Here is a 20584-nt window from a genome sequence, read left to right on the forward strand (position 1 = left end):
TGTAGCGAGTGGAGGCAGTGGTGAGTGTGTTGTGAGTGGAGGCAGTGGTGAGTGTGTTGTGAGTGGAGGCAGTGGTGAGTGTGTGTAGCGAGTGGAGGCAGTGGTGAGTGTGTGTAGCGAGTAGAGGCAGTGGTGAGTGTGTGTAGCGAGTGGAGGCAGTGGTGAGTGTGTGTAGCGAGTGGAGGCAGTGGTGAGTGTGTGTAGCGAGTGGAGGCAGTGGTGAGTGTGTTGTGAGTGGAGGCAGTGGTGAGTGTGTTGTGAGTGGAGGCAGTGGTGAGTGTGTGTAGCTTGTAGAGGCAGTGGTGAGTTTGTGTAGTGTGTGGAGGCAGTGGTGAGTGTGTGTAGCGAGTGGAGGCAGTGGTGAGTGTGTGCAGCGAGTGGAGGCAGTGGTGTGTGTGTAGCGAGTGAAGGCAGTGGTGGGTGTGTGTAGCGAGTGGAGGCAGTGGTGGGTGTGTGTAGCGAGTGGAGGCAGTGGTGAGTGTGTGTAGTGAGTGTAGGCAGTGATGAGTGTGTGTAGCGAGTGGAGGCAGTGGTGGGTGTGTGTAGAGAGTGGAGGCAGTGATGAGTGTGTGTAGCGAGTGGAGGCAGTGATGAGTGTGTGTCGCAAGTGTAGGCAGTGGTGAGTGTGTGGAGCCAGTGGTGAGTGTGTGTAGTGAGTGGAGGCAATGGTGAGTGTGTGTAGTGAGTGGAGGCAGTGATGAGTGTGTGTAGCGAGTGGAGCCAGTGGTGAGTGTGTGCAGTGAGTGGAGGCAATGGTGAGTGTGTGTAGCGAGTGGAAGCAGTGGTGAGTGTGTGTAGCAAGTGGAGGCAGTGGTGAGTGTGTGTAGCGAGTGTAGGCAGTGGTGAGTGTGTGTAGCGAGTGGAGCCAGTGGTGGATGTGTGTAGCGAGTGGAGGCAGTGGTGAGTGGGTGTAGCGAGTGGAGGCAGTGGTGAGTGTGTGTAGCGAGTGGAGGCAATGGTGAGTGTGTGTAGCGAGTGGAGGCAGTGCTGAGTGTGTGTAGTGAGTGGAGGCAGTGGTGAGTGTGTTGTGAGTGGAGGCAGTGGTGAGTGTGTGTAGCGCGTGGAGGCAGTGGTGAGTGTGTGTGGCGAGTGGAGCCAGTGGTGGATGTGTGTAGTGAGTGGAGGCAGTGGTGAGTGTGTGTAGTGAGTGGAGGCAGTGGTGAGTGTGTGTAGCGAGTGGAGGCAGTGGTGAGTGTGTGTCGCGAGTGGAGGCAGTGGTGAGTGTGTGTAGCGAGTGGAGGCAACGGTGAGTGTGTGTAGCGAGTGGAGGCAGTGGTGAGTGTGTGTAGCGAGTGTCGGCAGTGGTGAGTGTGTAGCGAGTGGAGCCAGTGGTGGATGTGTGTAGCGAGTGGAGCCAGTGGTGGATGTGTGTAGCGAGTGGAGGCAGTGGTGAGTGGGTGTAGTGAGTGGAGGCAGTGGTGAGTGTGTGTAGCGAGTGGAGGCAGTGGTGAGTGTGTGTAGAGAGTGGAGGCAGTGGTGGATGTGTGAAGGGAGTGGAGGCATTGTTGAGTGTGCAGCGAGTGGAGGCAGTGGTGAGTGTGTGTAGTGAGTGGAGGCAGTGGTGAGTGTGTGTAGCGAGTGGAGGCAGTGGTGAGTGTGTGTCGCGAGTGGAGGCAGTGGTGAGTGTGCAGCGAGTGGAGGCAGTGGTGAGTGTGTGTAGCGAGTGGAGGCAGTGGTGAGTGTGTGTAGCGAGTGGAGGCAGTGGTGAGTGTGTGTAGTGAGTGGAGGCAGTGGTGAGTGTGTGTCGCGAGTGGAGGCAGTGGTGAGTGTGTGTAGCGAGTGGAGGCAGTGGTGAGTGTGTGTAGCGAGTGGAGGCAGTGGTGAGTGTGTGCAGCGAGTGGAGGCAATGGTGAGTGTGTGTAGCGCGTGGAGGAAGTGGTGAGTGTGTGTAGCGGGTGGAGGCAGTGTTGAGTGTGTGTAGCACGTGGAGGCAGTGCTGAGTGTGTGTAGTGAGTGGAGCCAGTGGTGGATGTGTGTAGCGAGTGGAGGCAGTGGTGAGTGTCTGTAGTGAGTGGAGGCAGTGGTGAGTGTGTGTAGTGAGTGGAGGCAGTGGTGAGTGTGTGTAGCGAGTGGAGGCAGTGGTGAGTGTGTGTAGCGAGTGGAGGCAGTGGTGAGTGTGTGTAGCGAGTGGAGGCAGTGGTGAGTGTGTGTAGCGAGTGGAGGCAGTGGTGAGTGTGTGTAGCGATTGGAGGCAGTGGTGAGTTGTGTTGTGAGTGGAGGCAGTGGTGAGTGTGTAGCGAGTGGAGGCAGTGGTGAGTGTGTGTAGCGAGTGGAGGCAGTGGTGAGTGTGTGTAGCGAGTGGAGGCAGTGGTGAGTGTGTGTAGCGAGTGGAGGCAGTGGTGAGTGTGTGTAGCGAGTGGAGGCAGTGGTGAGTGTGTGTAGCGAGTGGAGGTAGTGGTGAGTGTGTGTAGCGAGTGGAGGCAGTGGTGAGTGTGTGTAGCGAGTGTAGGCAGTGGTGAGTGTGTGTAGCGAGTGGAGCCAGTGGTGGGTGTGTGTAGCGAGTGGAGCCAGTGGTGGATGTGTGTAGCGAGTGGAGCCAGTGGTGGATGTGTGTAGTGAGTGGAGGCAGTGGTGAGTGGGTGTTGTGAGTGGAGGCAGTGGTGAGGGTGTGTAGCGAGTGGAGGCAGTGGTGGATGTGTGAAGCGAGTGGAGGCATTGTTGAGTGTGTGTAGCGAGTGGAGGCAGTGGTGAGTGTGTATAGCAAGTGAAGGCAGTGGTGAGTGTGTGTAGCGAGTGGAGGCAGTGGTGAGTGTGTAGCGAGGGGAGGCAGTGGTGAGTGTGTGTAGCGAGTGGAGGCAGTGGTGAGTGTGTGTAGCGAGTGGAGGCAGTGGTGAGTGTGTGTAGTGAGTGGAGGCAGTGGTGAGTGTGTGTAGTGAGTGGAGGCAGTGGTGAGTGTGTGTAGCGAGTGGAGGCAGTGGTGAGTGTGTGTAGCGAGTGAAGGCAGTGGTGAGTGTGTGTAGCGAGTGGAGGGAGTTGTGAGTGTGTGTAGCGAGTGGAGGCAGTGGTGTGGTGAGTGTGTGTAGCGAGTGGAGGCAGTGGTGAGTGTGTGTAGCGAGTGGAGGCAGTGGTGAGTGTGTGTAGGGAGTGGAGGCAGTGGTGAGTGTGTGTAGCGAGTGGAGGCAGTGGTGAGTGTGTGTAGCGAGTGGAGTGTGTGTAGCGAGTGGAGGCAGTGGTGAGTGTGTGTAGCGAGTGGAGGCAGTGGTGAGTGTGTGTAGCGAGTAGAGGCAGTGGTAAGTATGTGTCGCGAGTGGAGGCAGTGGTGAGTGTGTGTAGCGGGTGGAGGTAGTGGTGAGTGTGTGTAGCGAGTCGAGGCAGTGGTGAGTGTGTGTAGCGAGTGGAGGCAGTGGTGAGTGTGTGTAGCCAGTGGAGGTAGTGGTGAGTGTGTGTAGCGAGTGGAGGGAGTGGTGAGTGTGTGTAGTGGGTGGAGGCAGTGGTGAGTGTGTGTAGCGAGTGGAGACAGTGGTGAGTGTGTGTAGCGAGTGGAGGCAGTGGTGAGTGTGTGTAGCGGGTGGAGGTAGTGGTGAGTGTGTGTAGCGAGTGGAGGCAGTGGTGAGTGTGTTGTGAGTGGAGGCAGTAGTGAGTGTGTTGTGAGTGGAGGCAGTGGTGAGTGTGTGTAGCGAGTGGAGGCAGTGGTGAGTGTGTGTAGCGAGTGGAGGCAGTGGTGAGTGTGTGTAGCGAGTGGAGGCAGTTGTGAGTGTGTGTAGCGAGTGGAGGCAGTGGTGAGTGTGTGTAGCGAGTGGAGGCAGTGGTGAGTGTGTTGTGAGTGGAGGCAGTGGTGAGTGTGTTGTGAGTGGAGGCAGTGGTGAGTGTGTGTAGCTTGTGGAGGCAGTGGTGAGTTTGTGTAGTGTGTGGAGGCAGTGGTGAGTGTGTGTAGCAAGTGGAGGCAGTGGTGAGTGTGTGCAGCGAGTGGAGGCAGTGGTGTGTGTGTAGCGAGTGGAGGCAGTGGTGGGTGTGTGTGGCGAGTGGAGGCAGTGGTGGGTGTGTGTAGCGAGTGGAGGCAGTGGTGGGTGTGTGTAGCGAGTGGAGGCAGTGGTGAGTGTGTGTAGTGAGTGGAGGCAGTGATGAGTGTGTGTAGCGAGTGGAGGCAGTGGTGGGTGTGTGTTGTGAGTGGAGGCAGTGATGAGTGTGTGTAGCGAGTGGAGGCAGTGATGAGTGTGTGTAGCAAGTGTAGGCAGTGGTGAGTGTGTGGAGCCAGTGGTGAGTGTGTGTAGTGAGTGGAGGCAATGGTGAGTGTGTGTAGTGAGTGGAGGCAGTGATGAGTGTGTGTAGCGAGTGGAGCCAGTGGTGAGTGTGTGTAGTGAGTGAAGGCAATGGTGAGTGTGTGTAGCGAGTGGAAGCAGTGGTGAGTGTGTGTAGCAAGTGGAGGCAGTGGTGAGTGTGTGTAGCGAGTGTAGGCAGTGGTGAGTGTGTGTAGCGAGTGGAGCCAGTGGTGGATGTGTGTAGCGAGTGGAGCCAGTGGTGAGTGGGTGTAGCGAGTGGAGGCAGTGGTGAGTGTGTGCAGCGAGTGGAGGCAGTGGTGAGTGTGTGTAGTGAGTGGAGGCAGTGGTGAGTGTGTTGTGAGTGGAGGCAGTGGTGAGTGTGTGTAGCGCGTGGAGGCAGTGGTGAGTGTGTATGGCGAGTGGAGCCAGTGGTGGATGTGTGTAGTGAGTGGAGGCAGTGGTGAGTGTGTGTAGTGAGTGGAGGCAGTGGTGAGTGTGTGTAGCGAGTGGAGGCAGTGGTGAGTGTGTCTAGCGAGTGGAGGCAGTGGTGAGTGTGTGTAGCGAGTGGAGGCAGTGGTGAGTGTTGTGAGTGGAGGCAGTGGTGAGTGTGTGTAGCGAGTGGAGGCAGTGGTGAGTGTGTGTCGCGAGTGGAGGCAGTGGTGAGTGTGTGTAGCGAGTGGAGGCAGCGGTGAGTGTGTGTAGCGAGTGGAGGCAGTGGTGAGTGTGTGTAGCGAGTGTAGGCAGTGGTGAGTGTGTGTAGCGAGTGGAGCCAGTGGTGGATGTGTGTAGCGAGTGGAGCCAGTGGTGGATGTGTGTAGCGAGTGGAGGCAGTGGTGAGTGGGTGTAGTGAGTGGAGGCAGTGGTGAGTGTGTGTAGCGAGTGGAGGCAGTGGTGAGTGTGTGTAGAGAGTGGAGGCAGTGGTGGATGTGTGAAGGGAGTGGAGGCATTGTTGAGTGTGCAGCGAGTGGAGGCAGTGGTGAGTGTGTGTAGCGAGTGGAGGCAGTGGTGAGTGTGTGTAGCGAGTGGAGGCAGTGGTGAGTGTGTGTCGCGAGTGGAGGCAGTGGTGAGTGTGCAGCGAGTGGAGGCAGTGGTGAGTGTGTGTAGCGAGTGGATGCAGTGGTGAGTGTGTGTAGCGAGTGGAGGCAGTGGTGAGTGTGTGTAGCGAGTGGAGGCAGTGGTGAGTGTGTGTAGCGAGTGGAGGCAGTGGTGAGTGTGTGTAGCGAGTGGAAGCAGTGGTGAGTGTGTGTAGCGAGTGGAGGCAGTGGTGAGTGTGTGTAGCGAGTGGAGGCAGTGGTGAGTGTGTGCAGCGAGTGGAGGCAATGGTGAGTGTGTGTAGCGAGTGAAGGGAGTGGTGAGTGTGTGTAGTGGGTGGAGGCAGTGTTGAGTGTGTGTAGTGAGTGGAGCCAGTGGTGGATGTGTGTAGCGAATGGAGGCAGTGGTGAGTGTCTGTAGTGAGTGGAGGCAGTGGTGAGTGTGTGTAGTGAGTGGAGGCAGTGGTGAGTGTGTCTAGCGAGTGGAGGCAGTGGTGAGTGTGTGTAGCGATTGGAGGCAGTGGTGAGTGTGTTGTGAGTGGAGGCCGTGGTGAGTGTGTGTAGCGAGTGGAGGCAGTGGTGAGTGTGTGTAGCGAGTGGAGGCAGTGGTGAGTGTGTGTAGCGAGTGGAGGCAGTGGTGAGTGTGTGTAGCGAGTGGAGGCAGTGGTGAGTGTGTGTAGCGATTGGAGGCAGTGGTGAGTGTGTTGTGAGTGGAGGCAGTGGTGAGTGTGTGTAGCGAGTGGAGGCAGTGGTGAGTGTGTGTAGCGAGTGGAGGCAGTGGTGAGTGTGTGTAGCGAGTGAAGGCAGTGGTGAGTGTGTGTAGCGAGTGGAGGCAGTGGTGAGTGTGTGTAGCGAGTGGAGGCAGTGGTGAGTGTGTGTAGCGAGTGGAGGCAGTGGTGAGTGTGTGTAGCGATTGGAGGCAGTGGTGAGTGTGTTGTGAGTGGAGGCAGTGGTGAGTGTGTGTAGCGAGTGGAGGCAGTGGTGAGTGTGTGTAGCGAGTGGAGGCAGTGGTGAGTGTGTGTAGCGAGTGGAGGCAGTGGTGAGTGTGTGTAGCGAGTGGAGGCAGTGGTGAGTGTGTGTAGCGAGTGGAGGCAGTGGTGAGTGTGTGTAGCGAGTGGAGGCAGTGGTGAGTGTGTGTCGCGAGTGGAGGCAGTGGTGAGTGTGTGTAGCGAGTGGAGTGTGTGTAGCGAGTGGAGGCAGTGGTGAGTGTGTGTAGCGAGTGGAGGCAGTGGTGAGTGTGTGTAGCGAGTAGAGGCAGTGGTGAGTATGTGTAGCGAGTGGAGGCCTTGGTGGATGTGTGAAGCGAGTGGAAGCAGTGGTGAGTGTGTGTAGCGATTGGAGGTGATTCAAACCAGAAGTTTGGTTGGGGAAGTTGAAGTCATAATGGAAGTAATATAGGGTAGTCTATTTTTTATTTACCATTCATGTCAGCCACATCGACATGCTCTCTTTACCTAGGAAGCCAATCGGCCAGAGAATAGAAAGCTTCGACCTTGGATCATCACCATGGGCCATCGGCCTATGTACTGCTCAAATGCAGATGCAGGCAAGGATGATTGTACGAAGAACCACAGTTTGGTAATATACTTAGTTTTTTTTTTATATCAGTCCTCTTTTATATGAGTGCATGTTGAAAAGGAATGCCTCCTATTCTTTTTCTTCAAAACAGGTAAAGATATTTAAATGAAACAAAGTGCAGTCCACACATTTATTCTTCCCACCATGACTTACATGAAATGAAATGAAATGAGATGAGATGAGAGTTGGGACGACTGACTGGAGATGAGAGTTGGGATGACTGACTGGAGATGAGAGTTGGGATGACTCACTGGAGATGAGAGTTAGGATGACTGACTGGAGATGAGAGTTGGGATGACTGACTGGAGATGAGAGTTAGGATGACTGACTGGAGATGAGAGTTAGGATGACTGACTGGAGATGAGAGTTGGGATGACTCACTGGAGATGAGAGTTAGGATGACTGACTGGAGATGAGAGTTAGGATGACTGACTGGAGATGAGAGTTGGGATGACTGACTGGAGATGAGAGTTGGGATGACTGACTGGAGATGAGAGTTGGGATGACTCACTGGAGATGAGAGTTAGGATGACTGACTGGAGATGAGAGTTGGGATGACTGACTGGAGATGAGAGTTGGGATGACTCACTGGAGATGAGAGTTAGGATGACTGACTGGAGATGAGAGTTGGGATGACTGACTGGAGATGAGAGTTGGGATGACTCACTGGAGATGAGGGTTAGGATGACTCACTGGAGATGAGAGTTAGGATGACTCACTGGAGATGAGAGTTGGGATGACTCACTGGAGATGAGGGTTAGGATGACTCACTGGAGATGAGAGTTAGGATGACTCACTGGAGATGAGAGTTGGGATGACTCACTGGAGATGAGAGTTGGGATGACTCACTGGAGATGAGAGTTAGGATGACTGACTGGAGATGAGAGTTGGGATGACTGACTGGAGATGAGAGTTGGGATGACTGACTGGAGATGAGAGTTGGGATGACTCACTGGAGATGAGAGTTGGGATGACTGACTGGAGATGAGAGTTGGGATGACTCACTGGAGATGAGAGTTGGGATGACTCACTGGAGATGAGAGTTGGGATGACTGACTGGAGATGAGAGTTGGGTGCATCGTGAGTATCGCCAATGAGGTCAGTCGACGTCAATGCAGTACCGCCACAAAGGATCACCAGCCCCGACTTGGCTGCATCAGAATTTCATCTCTTCCCCCAAATCTAAGGAACTTTGTGGAGAACATTTTTCTTGTCAAGGTCGCGGTGAAGCGCTGGTTAAGTCAACAGAAGCACAGTCCCATGGTGACGGCATCACATAACTACTTGTACATTTTTAGAAATGTTTGTACTGCAGTGGCGATTATGTTGAGAAATAAATATGCGCCATGGTATAATAAAGGTTGATGTTAGTATCTGTGTTTGTTTTATTCAAATGTTTCCTGTTTTTGAGAAAAGGATAGGAGGCCTTACTTTTCAACACCCTCATAATTTGCCTGCACATAAATCGAGCGAATGCTGCCGTTGTCTTTCAGATCCGGGGAAATTTGGAAAAACTATTTTATTTGAATGGTGAGATTCTCTACTTTATAAATGTGGGAAACATTTTGCACAATTTGCATCACATGAAATGTTTAAAGTTTGGCCATGACGAGTAAATGTTCGTTTCCTTTAAACTTCACTGTGACGAGTAAAAACGGTTCAAGTTCTCACTGTGTGGAGATTGCAAAACTGAGCAAAATACATTTTGAAGGTATGATGTAATCAAAATGGTCAACCCAACCCTTTGTCCTCAGCCACCATTTTTAGTTAATTGTGCTTAACTGTGACTTTCAAAACTTTTTTTCTTCGCACTCTTTAATGAGATGTTCCAACTACATTTGCATTCTCTGCTAATTACCATAATTGTATGTCATTATTCTTTAGCATTATGTAATGGTATCTTTGTGAAAACCTTTTTCACCAGCAATTTATTTATTACTCCCGCTAGGGAGTAATGCATTCGATCGTGTCCGTGTGTGTGTGTGTGCGTGTGTTTGTGAACAAGATATCTGGAAAATTTCTGAACGGATTTGGATGAAAGTTGGTGGGATGATTGCCCTTGGGATAAGGAAGAATTGATTAGTTTTTGGTGAAGCTCAGGATATTATTCCCGATCCAGGAATTTTTTGAAGGATTGTTTACCATTGGACGATAGGGCTCATTTTTTTTTAACATTATCTTCTATATATTCTATATTTAACATTGTGATATGAAAATAGTTTTCATATTTGTTGTAAATGTAGTTTAAACTCGTGGTTATGCGTTAGAGCGGTGTATTTTGTTAGCAGCGTCGTCGTCAAGTTTCTTTCTTTTTTTTTCTAATAAAGACATATTGTCATTTTAAAACCACCAAAGTGTGTATTCGGTTTCCCCGTTTCATAAAATGTATCGTTTGATACGTATAATGCTTTAAAACTTTTTTTTTTTTTTTTTTTTTACCTCAGAAGAGATATCAACATTTACCTCAGCAAATATCAATCGCGGTGTCAGTATTTGATGAACTTATAAAGACTTAGGTGAGTTATAAGTGTGACAAGCATGTGCACGGGATTTTTCCCAGAAGAATGAGTGGTCGCATTAGCTTGTATGAATTAAAATGAGCGAGTTTTGTTTTGACGTTTGGGCCAGTTTTACATGTTGTATCCCTAAGGAATGAAACGAACGTTTTTCCAGGCTTACAATTTTATTGGAAGTCACATATGTTTCAAAATACACTCACCTATATGGAATTGAACGCTGAATCCGAAAATCTAGGTGAAATTGCCTTGTTTTTAAAACTATCTTCTATATATTCTAAATATATATCTGTGCAGTGTCTGTCTTGTGTTGTCTTGTTTTGTGTTGTCACTGAACTACTCCCTCAAACTTTTGTGAAATCGTACTATTCCAACTTGACCCACGGCGGGAGTATGAGCTCTGCTGAGTGGCGTTCTAGTTTTTCCAGGCTATGAATGTTTTTCTTTGTTGTGGAATTTTGGACAGTATGTAATTGATGAATCAAGAATTCAATGTCCAAAACCTTTTGTCAGAAGAAGGATTGACAAATTTTAATTCCTGAGGAAGATATCACTTTTGTTCACAAGAAGATACACAGCAAGAAACAATAACCCTCATCAAACCAAGAAGAACATACTGCAAATCACGAAAAAGCACATTGCAAGATACACTACAAAATCCTAAGTCAAAGTCCAAAGTGAAAATCCTGGTACAGTAGAGATGTGCAAAGAAAACGTCATAAAAACACACCAAAAACACCAGCATGCATAGTATACAATATCGACATACAGTATCGACAAACCAAGTGAAAAATCCTAAGTACAATATCAACATTCAGTATTTACAAACCCAGTGAATCCTAATTTTTGAAGTTGTTCACATGTCTTTTATACCGGCTGGAAACAAAGAAATAATTGGGAGGAGCAAGTGAAAGGAGGAGCGAAGATCGGATTGGTCGCATGAAGAAAAGGGGAGGAGAGTAGTAGGATTGGTTGAGCAAAGTGTGGGTGGGAGGGTTTAGGGCAGTGGGGATTGGTCGAATGAAATATGGGGGGGGGGGGGGGGTGGAGGGATCGAGAAATGGGGAAATGCAATTTGATAGGTCGAGTGAATGTTGGCATGGGGTAGAATTCCTGCCGAGTGTGTTAGAGATTAGGTCTGCATATCAAATATTCTTAATGAGGCACATCTGTTTCCCATTGTCTTTTGTCAGACCTTGCGGAGCCATCATTCTTTTAATTATCCTTGAAGACCTTGTAGCCTGGTGTTGGCTTAGCGGTTAGGGTGCAGGCTTGGGATCCTAGGATCCTGGGTTCGAATCCCGGTCGATCTCTGAATTAACGCCAGGGGGGTTGACTCAGCCTGTCATCCTTCCGAGGTCGGCAAGTTGAGTACCAGCTTGCTGGGATGAATGATCCCGGTGTGAACCCCGGTTTAGAATAGGTACACCGTATCCCTGCGCATCGTAAGAGGTGACTAAGGGTTGGCGTCAGGAAGGGCATCCGGCCATAAAAACATTGCCTCAAACAGGGAACCATGATTGTCACGGGGCCCGCAAGGCTAACCACCGCTGTAGCGGGGAAAATGGCCTTAAAACGATCACTCATTCATTCATTCATTCATTCATATTCATTCACTTCAAGACATTTGAAGATCATTCATTGACTATCTCAATGTGAAACATTTGTAAGAAATAAGTGGATATATATTTTACTCATGTTCGACACTACAAGGACATCTGAAAGATTACTTACCTTATACTATGTAAATGTAAACTACAAAAAAACTTTATATATTTTACTTATTAAACTTTTAAATATAATCTCAGAAATACCTGAGTTTTGCAAGCACATCAGGTTATAATATTTCCAACCTGCATGTTATCTGTAATTCATTTATCTTTAACATTATTTAGTAGAGGAAATGAGCCTGAAAAATTCATTTTGAAAATCATTTCATGTTAAAAGCAGGCATCCACTGGAAACAGGTATGGAATGGGGTGGTGCATCGGGGGAGGGTGGATGCCGGCTGAGATGTTTTCGAAAAGGGTCATTTTTAACCCTTTTTCTGCTAAATCAGTATTTCCAAAGAGTTGAAAAAGAGAAGAGATGTTTTTTTTTTTTGTTTTTTTTGTTTTTTTTGTATACAAGATCGAGGCTCGTGAAAGAGCGAACATTAATCACACAGAAAGACAAACCGACACATAAAACATATAACATCGGGAGCGGTAGACAAGATGGGGAGAGAGGAGGAAGGACACAAACACAACATTATTTTGAGAGCAGGGACCGAGAGACATAGAGACCGAGAGATCTGTGAGAGGGAGAGGGCATTGGGGGGAGGGCATGGGAAGGGGGGGGTGGGGGTGGGAGAAGTATAAAACATATGGACACTGCCAGGACTTCCAGGAAATAAGTTGGAATTTCAAACAAGGTGGATCTGGGGTGAATTAGCAGGGGTAGAAAAGATCAAGGTTTTGGATGGGGGAAGATAAGAGATGGTGGTGAACAGCTGTTTTAAAGACCTGGAGGGACGAGTGGGATTGAAGGGAGTGAGGGAGTTTGTTCCAGAGGCGGGCGAAAAGAGGAATGAAAGAGTGAAGGTGAGCAGAGAGCCGAGATTTCGGCAGTTTAACCATCAGAGGGTTGCTGGCAGATCTTGTGCGACCTGTAGGAATATTTGGGGGACAGAGCACAGAGAGAGAGCTGGGGGTGCAAGGCCGGAGAGGAGTCGGTAGAAGACAGAAAGACCACCTACCTGCCTGTGGTGAGTGAGTGAAAGGCCCTCAGAGATAGCTTCATCGCGGGAGATTCCAATAATTCTGAAAGCTTTGGTTTCGACAGCGTGAAGCCGAGCTAGGTGTGAGGCAGGAGCACCGGCCCATAGGGGAGAACAGTATTCCATTGAGCTGCGGATGAAAGCCTTGTATGTGGTGAGGAGCTCAGGTGTGCCGAGGAAGGACTTCGCACGACGGAGGATGCCCAGTCGGCGACTGGCTTTGGAGGCCAGCTTGGAAATGTGGTTTTCCCAAGAAAGATCATGGCAGATAGTGAGACCCAAAAGCTTGAGCGACAGAACTTCTTGGAGAGGATTGTTGAGAAAGTAGATGGGAGGGTTGTCCAGTCGATCTTTTCAGAGAGACATAGTAAGAGTGTGGGATTTGTCAGGATTGAAAGACATGTTCCACTTGTTTGACCAGTCTGTGATTTTGTCCAAGTCTTCAGAGAGTGAGGAGGCTGCAGACTGCCGATCTGAGGGCAGAGGAATGGAGCGGCAGAGAGTGGAGTCATCAGCAAAGAGATAGAGAGGATTTTCCAGAGAGTCGGAGAGATCATTGATAAAGACCAGAAAAAGCACAGGGCCCAGAACACTGCCTTGGGGAACTCCAGCCTGAACAGGAAGGGGAGTTGAGAGAAATCCATTCAGGGCCACACGTTGACTACGACCAGAGAGGAAGTCCGCAAGCCATGCATGGAGATTTCCATGGATACCATAGGAGGAGAGTTTGGTGAGCAGAGCAGGGTGCCAGACCGTATCGAAGGCACGTGATATGTCGAGGGAGACAGCTCTGATTTCCTGTTTGGCATTGAGGACCTCCATCCATTGTTGAGACAGCAGAAGCAGCATGTCCAGAGTAGAGTGACCTGGTCTGAAACCAAATTGATGATCAGAGATCAAGCCTTTGGAGAAGAGGAAAGATTTCATATCCGAAGCAATGATGGAATCCATGACTTTGCTGATAATTGGGAGCAGGCTGATTGGTCTGTAGTTGCAAGGATCTGTTTTTGCACCTTTTTTGTGTAAAGCGGTAATGTTTGCTGATTTCCAGGATGCTGGCAGATGACCTTGAGCAAAAGAGAGGGTGAAAAGGACAGAGAGAGGGTGAGATAGAGCAGCAGGGCAGGATTTTAGGACCCGTGGGCTGATGCCGTCTGGTCCAGTTGCAGAATCAGAGTCGAGGTTAGACAAAAACTCCTCCACCTTGTCAGGAGAGAAGGACACAGAGTCCCGGAGTAGTTGGGTTCGACTGGGAAGGGTGGGAACAGAGAGAGATGGGTTTGGGACACACGATTTTGAGGCAAACACAGAGTTGAGGCATTCGGCTTTGTCACGTGCGATGTCAACTGTGTGGCCATTTGAGGTAAGGGAGGGGATGGAGGGGGAAGAAACACCAGAAACGGATTTGACCAGATGCCACCAGGATTTGGAGGAAGGAGACAGGTTTGAGAGTTCATTCTTGAGTGTGGAGAGATAGTGCTTCCTGGCACTCCTGAGGGTAGACACACACTTGTTCCGAGCTTGGTGGAAGGAACTGAGATTGCCTTCAGTTGGATTTGCCTTCCAAGAGGCAAAGGCAAGTTGTTTCAGGGCAACTGCCTCACCACAAGATTTAGTGTACCATGGACGGGAGGAAGGGTAAGACAACTGAAGACGAGATGGGATAAATCTGTGCATGAGAGAGAGCAGTTTGCTTTGGAAGAATTCCCAGGAAGAATTGATGTCAGAGGCAGTGGAGATGGGAGACCAATCCAGACGATTGATGGCTGCTTGAAGACAGTCCTAGTCAGCCTGAGTGAAATGCCAGACTCGTCGACGCTGAGGAGGCTCTCTGAGAATGGCCAGAGAGATGTCCACTTTGACAAGCACATGATCAGAAGAACCGATTGGAGCAGAAGAAGAGCAGCAGACATTAGCAGGGAAGTTTGTCATAACCAAGTATAGAAGAGAAGATACTCCATTGGCTGAGATCCGGGTCGGCAAATTGACAGATTGTGTCAATCCCAGTGAGTCACAGAAGTCCTTTGCTGAGGTGCCATGACTGGTGAGAGAGGAACCCACACCCAACCAGCTGGCATGATGACAGTTGAAGTCACCACATATGAGGAAGAGAGAGTTGGGATGAGTGGATAGAAGTTGGTCCATGTTGTCAGACAGTGAAATGTAAATGGAGTCATCACTGTTTGGAGGACGGTACAGAACACATATGAACAAAAGGTGGGAGCGGAGAGGAAGCCGTAGCCATAGGTACTCCTGGGGGTGAGGAGGAGAGAGGGCAGTGCAAGGAGAGTGAGGAAGAGAGTTTTTGATAAAGATAGACACCCCACCACCAGGACGAGGCTCAGGTCTATCATACCGGAGGAGGGAGTAACCAGGAAGAGATATTAAGGAATCAGAGACATCTTGAAGGCGGAAAGTCTCTGTTAAGCAGATCAAGTCTGGATTGTCAGAAGCAACCTGTATGGAGAGATCAGTCAGGTTTGAGCGAAGGCCCCGGATGTTTGAGGTCCATACCGTTAATGAAGAGAGAGGGGGAGCATCGGGTACAGGACAGGGGAGGGGAGGAGTAGGGTAAGATGACGGATGAGAGGGGGAGGTAGGGAGAGCAGTTGATAGTGTGTCAGAGATTACAGAAGAGTTCCAAGAAAGGGAAGGATGAGGAGGATGAAAGGTTTGATGGTGAAGGGATGAGGCACAGTGAGGGGTTGTTTGAGGGGGGGCAGAGGAAAGTAGAAGGTTTGGGGGGGGGGGGTGTTGGTATGAGATAGAAGGGAGACGAAGTGGGGAGGAGGCAGCTTTGAGGAGGAGGGGGGAGGAGGGAGAATTGGAGAGGAATGGTATGGGGGGAGATTTGAATGGGAGGGGTTGGGGGGAGTTTTGAAGGGGAGGAGTGAGGGGGGAGTTTAGGAGGGGAGGGTCAAGGGGGGAGTTTAGGAGTGGAGGGGCAAGGGGGGAGTTTAGGAGTGTAGGGGCAAGGGGGGGATTTGGAGGGGAGGGGCAAGGGGGGAGTTTAGGAGGGGAAGGGCAAGGAGGGAGTTCAGGAGTGGAGGGGCAAGGGGGGAGTTTAGGAGTGGAGGGGCAAGGGGGGAGTTTAGGAGTGTAGGTGCAAGGGGGGGGATTTGGAGGGGAGGGGCAAGAGGGGAGTTTCGAAAGTGGATGATTAATGAAAGACGAACATTGATAACAAATTGGGTTTGTTGTGATTTTCAAGTTAGCAATCCGATTCAGAACGATGGAGGAGGGGTGGAATGAATGTGAATTTAGACCATGTAGTGAGGGAGACGTATAAGAGATTGAATTTCTTTTTTTTGACATGGAATGAGATGGAGAGGAATTTGATAAAAGCCTTTTAAATAGGAAGAAAAACAGCGTGTTGTAATATACCACTGAATAAAACACTGAAGGGGAAAGTTTATACATATTTAAATAATATTAAAACAGAACCGTAAACAATCTTATATGCACAAAGTACCAACGGGGGGAGAGTCGAGAGGGACCAATGTAACAATATCCCATTTGTAACAATATGTTTGTAACAGAGGGATGTTTGTAACAATATCCCATTTATTTGCCCAGCCATTTTACTCTACATGGGGTTTTTATACATCATTTTGTTGCTGATGATATTGCCTACAAAATGCATCTCAGTATTTTAAAATATATATATAATTAAGGGGTTACCATGGTTACAGTGGGGGTCAAAGGTCAACCTCTGGCAAAAATATATAATTTTCTCACACTTTCTAATAGATAGGCAAAATGCCATATACAACTAAATTTACTGGTTCTAATTGCTTTTATTTATAAATCCTCACATAGAAGAGCAGTTTTTAGTGAGGGAAGATTGATGTAATACCCCTCTGTGGGCAATTAGTGAAGGGTGAAAATTAACCTTTTCTTCAAAAATACATAGAAATTGTGAAAAAAACCTCTGTTTTGTATTTACCGGTACATGGAATTGTTAAGTGTGATGTTATAGCATACAGTATGCATTGGAAAATGTCTCCAAACCACCATGGTCAAGATTCCTAGTATTGTTTGAGACTTTATTCTGTTTGCCAACAACCTACGGATAACATAGTTTGAACCGGGGCTCCGACTACCTACACATCTTCATCATCATCCTGTGAATTGGTGCATGATCCCCTACAAGTGCAAGCACTAATGCAGGTCTTTTGTCCTGCACGGAAACAGCCGCATCTTTTTCCACAACCAGATGTGCAAAAGCAGCTCACAAGCTCCTTGCAAGCTTTTGGAAGAGGGCTCAGGGTCATCAAATTGGGAATGAGGTTTCCACTACTATCATTCTTCCATCCACTGGTTGTTGGATCAGGCAGATCTTTCACTGGGCTTAGTGACTCCTTCCAGACAAGGCATTGGTAGTTTGCTCGACGAATATGCATTTCCAGTGCATCCTTGGAGGGGGGAAGAGCATCAAGCGAACGCTTTCCTTGAAGGAACATTTCTCGGCGAACTTGATCAATTGCCGTAAGAGGGGTGGTTTTTAGGTACAGTTTGCACACAAACTTCTCAGCGTCTTGGATCAATTGGTCACTCATGTTTTTAGACCCCATCTTCTGGAGGCATGCTGACTCTTCAGTGAACACTTTCAACGCAGTCTTCTTCCCTATACCGGCGAACTGGCTGACTGTCACAACCTGTTAGTGCATGGAATGCAATAATTGTCTGAATTTGGTCTTCTGGTAGTGAGATCTGATGGATGGGGATGAAGGGACGTTTGGATTTCAATCCTGAGCTGAACCACACCTCTGGAGATAGGTGATCTCGCAGGCCCAGTGCCACAACCAGGACATCTGTGTCTCGGCATTGAAGGACACATCCCTGGTAACCCTGTAGTGTCGCATCCCTGGCATGCAGGATGATCCTGGTGTCCGCCTCTTCATGGTTTGCGTTCATGGAGTTGGTGCTCCTGCCGGTAGAAATCCAGACCCTCATCAAATCCTCAAACTCGCCGGCAACAACTAATCCATATGTTGGCTGTAGCTCCTTCTCCGCCATCTCTATGAGAGATCCGGAAAAGAAATGCTGCCAAGTCAGCCTTGTTGGCAGAGAGGCTGAGGAATGAGTTGAAGTTGGAGGGGAGCTTCACGTCCTTTGAACTGATGACACGTCTGATTGGGCGGGTTTTGCCGGCTCTTTTTTCCCTTGTGCCAGACTTGATGGAGACCTCCTGATACCGATCGAACACAACATCAACCCTGGAGTACATGGGACCAAAGCGGTTTAAGACACTGGTACAGAATACATTGCTCAGATCTCCAAAAGTCTCTGATTTCTCAGGCTTGCCAATTGCTTGTATGAGTGCAGGGCCGTCAATGATCAAGCAGGTTTTTGCTGTACTCTTGGGAAGGTTTTTTGACACTTCTATGTCCTTGATCAGCATTTCTTGAATCTGGGACTTATCGGTAGAATGGAGTTTCCAATTCGTGTCTGCTAGTGCACGTGGGACTGATGAAAGCTCATGCCTCAGGATGTTATTCAGGTCTACATCTCTCCCTCCCTGTGCTGCCACAAACAGTCTTTGGATTAGATTCCTGTCAGCTTTGATCTCTTTCTGTTTGCCAGCTCCACTTGGTTGAATGCTTACTTTGTACATCCTGCTTATTGATGGTGTTTTGTTCCTAGATAATGTAGCATGAAAGTCTGTTGACTTCTCAATAAGGCGAGTGGAGACAAATGTTTCAACTCGGGATGCTCCTGTTTCACCAGCCTTGAGGACTTCTTCTTTGATGGAGTCTCAAACAATACTAGGAATCTTGACCATGGTGGTTTGGAGACATTTTCCAATGCATACTGTATGCTATAACATCACACTTAACAATTCCATGCACCGGTAAATACAAAACAGAGGTTTTTTTCACAATTTCTATGTATTTTTGAAGAAAAGGTTAATTTTCACCCTTCACTAATTGCCCACAGAGGGGTATTACATCAATCTTCCCTCACTAAAAACTGCTCTTCTATGTGAGGATTGATAAATAAAAGCAATTAGAACCAGTAAATTTAGTTTTATACAGCATTTTGCCTATCTATTAGAAAGTGTGAGAAAATTATATATTTTTGCCATAGGTTGACCTTTGACCCCCACTGTAACCATGGTAACCCCTTAATTATATATATATTTTAAAATACTGAGATGCATTTTGTAGGCAATATCATCAGCAACAAAATGATGTATAAAAACCCCATGTAGAGTAAAATGGCTGGGCAAATAAATGGGATATTGTTACAAACATCTCTTCTCTTTTTCAACACTTCGGAAATACTGATTTAGCAAAAAAAGGGGTTACAATGTCCCTTTTCGGGAAAATCTCGGCTGGCATCCACCCTTTCCCAATGCACCACCCTATGCCCTAACTCTTCCCACTGGATGCCTGTCTCTAACATGAAATGATTTTCAAATCAATTTCTAAGCCACTTCGTTTCCTCTACTAATTGTTTCCACAAGACCTGAGTATTCTGCCAGTTGATGTAAGGGTTATCATATCATATTGCAAATTGACACAAAAGTAACATGAGAACTTAATAAGTGATGTTAAAACTTCAAACAGCTCTTAAACTTCAAATTTCAAAAGTTAAAACTTTTAGCTCTTTCACGAGCCTCGATCTTGTATACAAAAAAAAACAAAAAAAAAAAAACAGGCATGCAATTAAATAAGAAAGTCCTTATTTAATTTATAGGTATTCATTTCCCAATTTGTCATATTTGAGAAACCATATGTAGTTTTGTCAAGATTTTAAAACTCAGAAGACCAATTGTTGCATGCGGAGCTTGTTGCCTCAGGGAAATACTCGGTACCTATGACAACCACATTCTTTGTCAAACTGCAAGCTCATCTTTTCCCTCATAAGTCAAAAGATCATTATAATGAATATATATATATATATATATATATATATATATATATATATATATATATATATATATATATATATATATATATATATATATATATATATATATATATAATATGTATAATTGTATATATATATATATATTAGAACATATGGATATATTGTGTAGTATAAGAAAAAGTATAAACTTGTATATATACCGTTACAAAAAAGAATTGCATACCCGTGGTCGTTATTTGGGATCGGCTTTTAGAATTTCTCTACACCTTCTTTCTTGAATGCAGACTAACTTTTGATCAAAACCCTAATAAACTATAAGCTTTCATTTATTCTCAACTCATTCATTTGGATTTATTTGATTCAGAGTGTTTAAATTATTGCTTTTGGAAAGAGACTTTCTGGGAACTCCTGACAGTTTTTAACTCAAAAAGCCAGAGATAGCTCCCCTGCTGAAGCAAAAAGATTAACTTGTATGAGAGCGAGTGGTTTGGGAGAAACGTGGATCCCATCCCCCACAGGTTAACGCAACTAGAAATGGGAGGGAACACACCCCTCCACCCTGTCTAAATAATTTACAAGTATTTGCATTTCACTATCAAACAATGTTTCGTTACAGACGCCATACTGAGCCGATTATCACAGCCACAATGAAAAACAAGTTTGCCGAGCAAATGGCAAATAAGCATTGATGGGAATTAGTTCTACCAAACAATGGATTTGTAATTAACTTTTTTGAATGCTAATTTACTTCAGACAACCTGGTGCCAGTCAGACAACCTACTGCCAGATGTATCATTGTTTGCCTTGAAAACAATATCTTTCAAATTAATATCTTTCTACAACCTACATTGAACTCAGTACAAAAACATTTTATATTATATTTGAGTGTATTAAAAACATAACGCAACGAGATTTTCCTGAATCATTATTCGATATTGTACAGAATTATTTATCATTTGGGAAGACCCGATCTAATACTAATACTATATTTCAAAGCACCATATATCACGCTTAGTCATAAAGAAATAATTAGAGTACCTTATTAAAACTATAAAAAAAAGATTTACCATTCTGTGGTTTTCTACAAAACTATGACAAGAGGTGGTCTAACATTGCCTCTGTTTATACTTTCCCTAGCAAATAAATTTGGTCAGGATGCCAGCGATTAATTCACCTACTGGAGACAAATTTTAACTCCTTGATGGAAGTTATAAAAAAAACTTGCACACGAGGTGAGTAGGTTCTAAACACATGATTTTAACAGGTTGTGCCTCATATAAATCACTCGATTCATATATAAATTTTACGCTTCCACAACATTCTCGAAACACTCTTACTTCCACTCAATGAGATCCTGCATGATTGAATATGGTTGAGATTTGCTCAAACCAATAATAAGTTGTGATAGCTCTATTAAAGATCAATCATGTAAAGACAAAGAACAACTAGAAAGTTCGTCCGCGTCCGTTTGTATTCAGACGTCTTCTTCCGTATTGTTACGTGGTCCTCTGCAATCTCCTGGTCTCGGTAACCTCTGAACCCCGAGAGGAACCCCGGCAGAAAGATATATATGTTATTCCGTGTCGCAATCAATCCCTAATGAAACCATCCATGAAATCATCAAAG

At 47.2% G+C, this 20584-nt stretch overlaps 1 protein-coding gene across 2 annotated transcripts in view; it reads left to right on the forward strand.

The window, feature by feature from the left end:
• ACP7 (acid phosphatase 7, tartrate resistant (putative)) overlaps nucleotides 1–20584 on the forward strand; it is a 110433-nt gene that overhangs the window by 46942 nt on the left and 42907 nt on the right. For both annotated transcript variants that reach the window (XM_068131035.2, XM_068131033.2), the window contains exons 9-10: nucleotides 6689–6808; nucleotides 8302–8338. In XM_068131035.2, coding sequence (XP_067987136.2) covers nucleotides 6689–6808; nucleotides 8302–8338 — 157 coding nt within the window. The remainder of the gene's footprint in view (nucleotides 1–6688; nucleotides 6809–8301; nucleotides 8339–20584) is intronic.

Source organism: Myxine glutinosa, chromosome 11, assembly GCF_964187855.1.
Source record: "Myxine glutinosa chromosome 11, kmMyxGlut1.1, whole genome shotgun sequence".
In the NCBI taxonomy this organism is placed as follows: Eukaryota; Metazoa; Chordata; class Myxini; order Myxiniformes; family Myxinidae; genus Myxine; species Myxine glutinosa.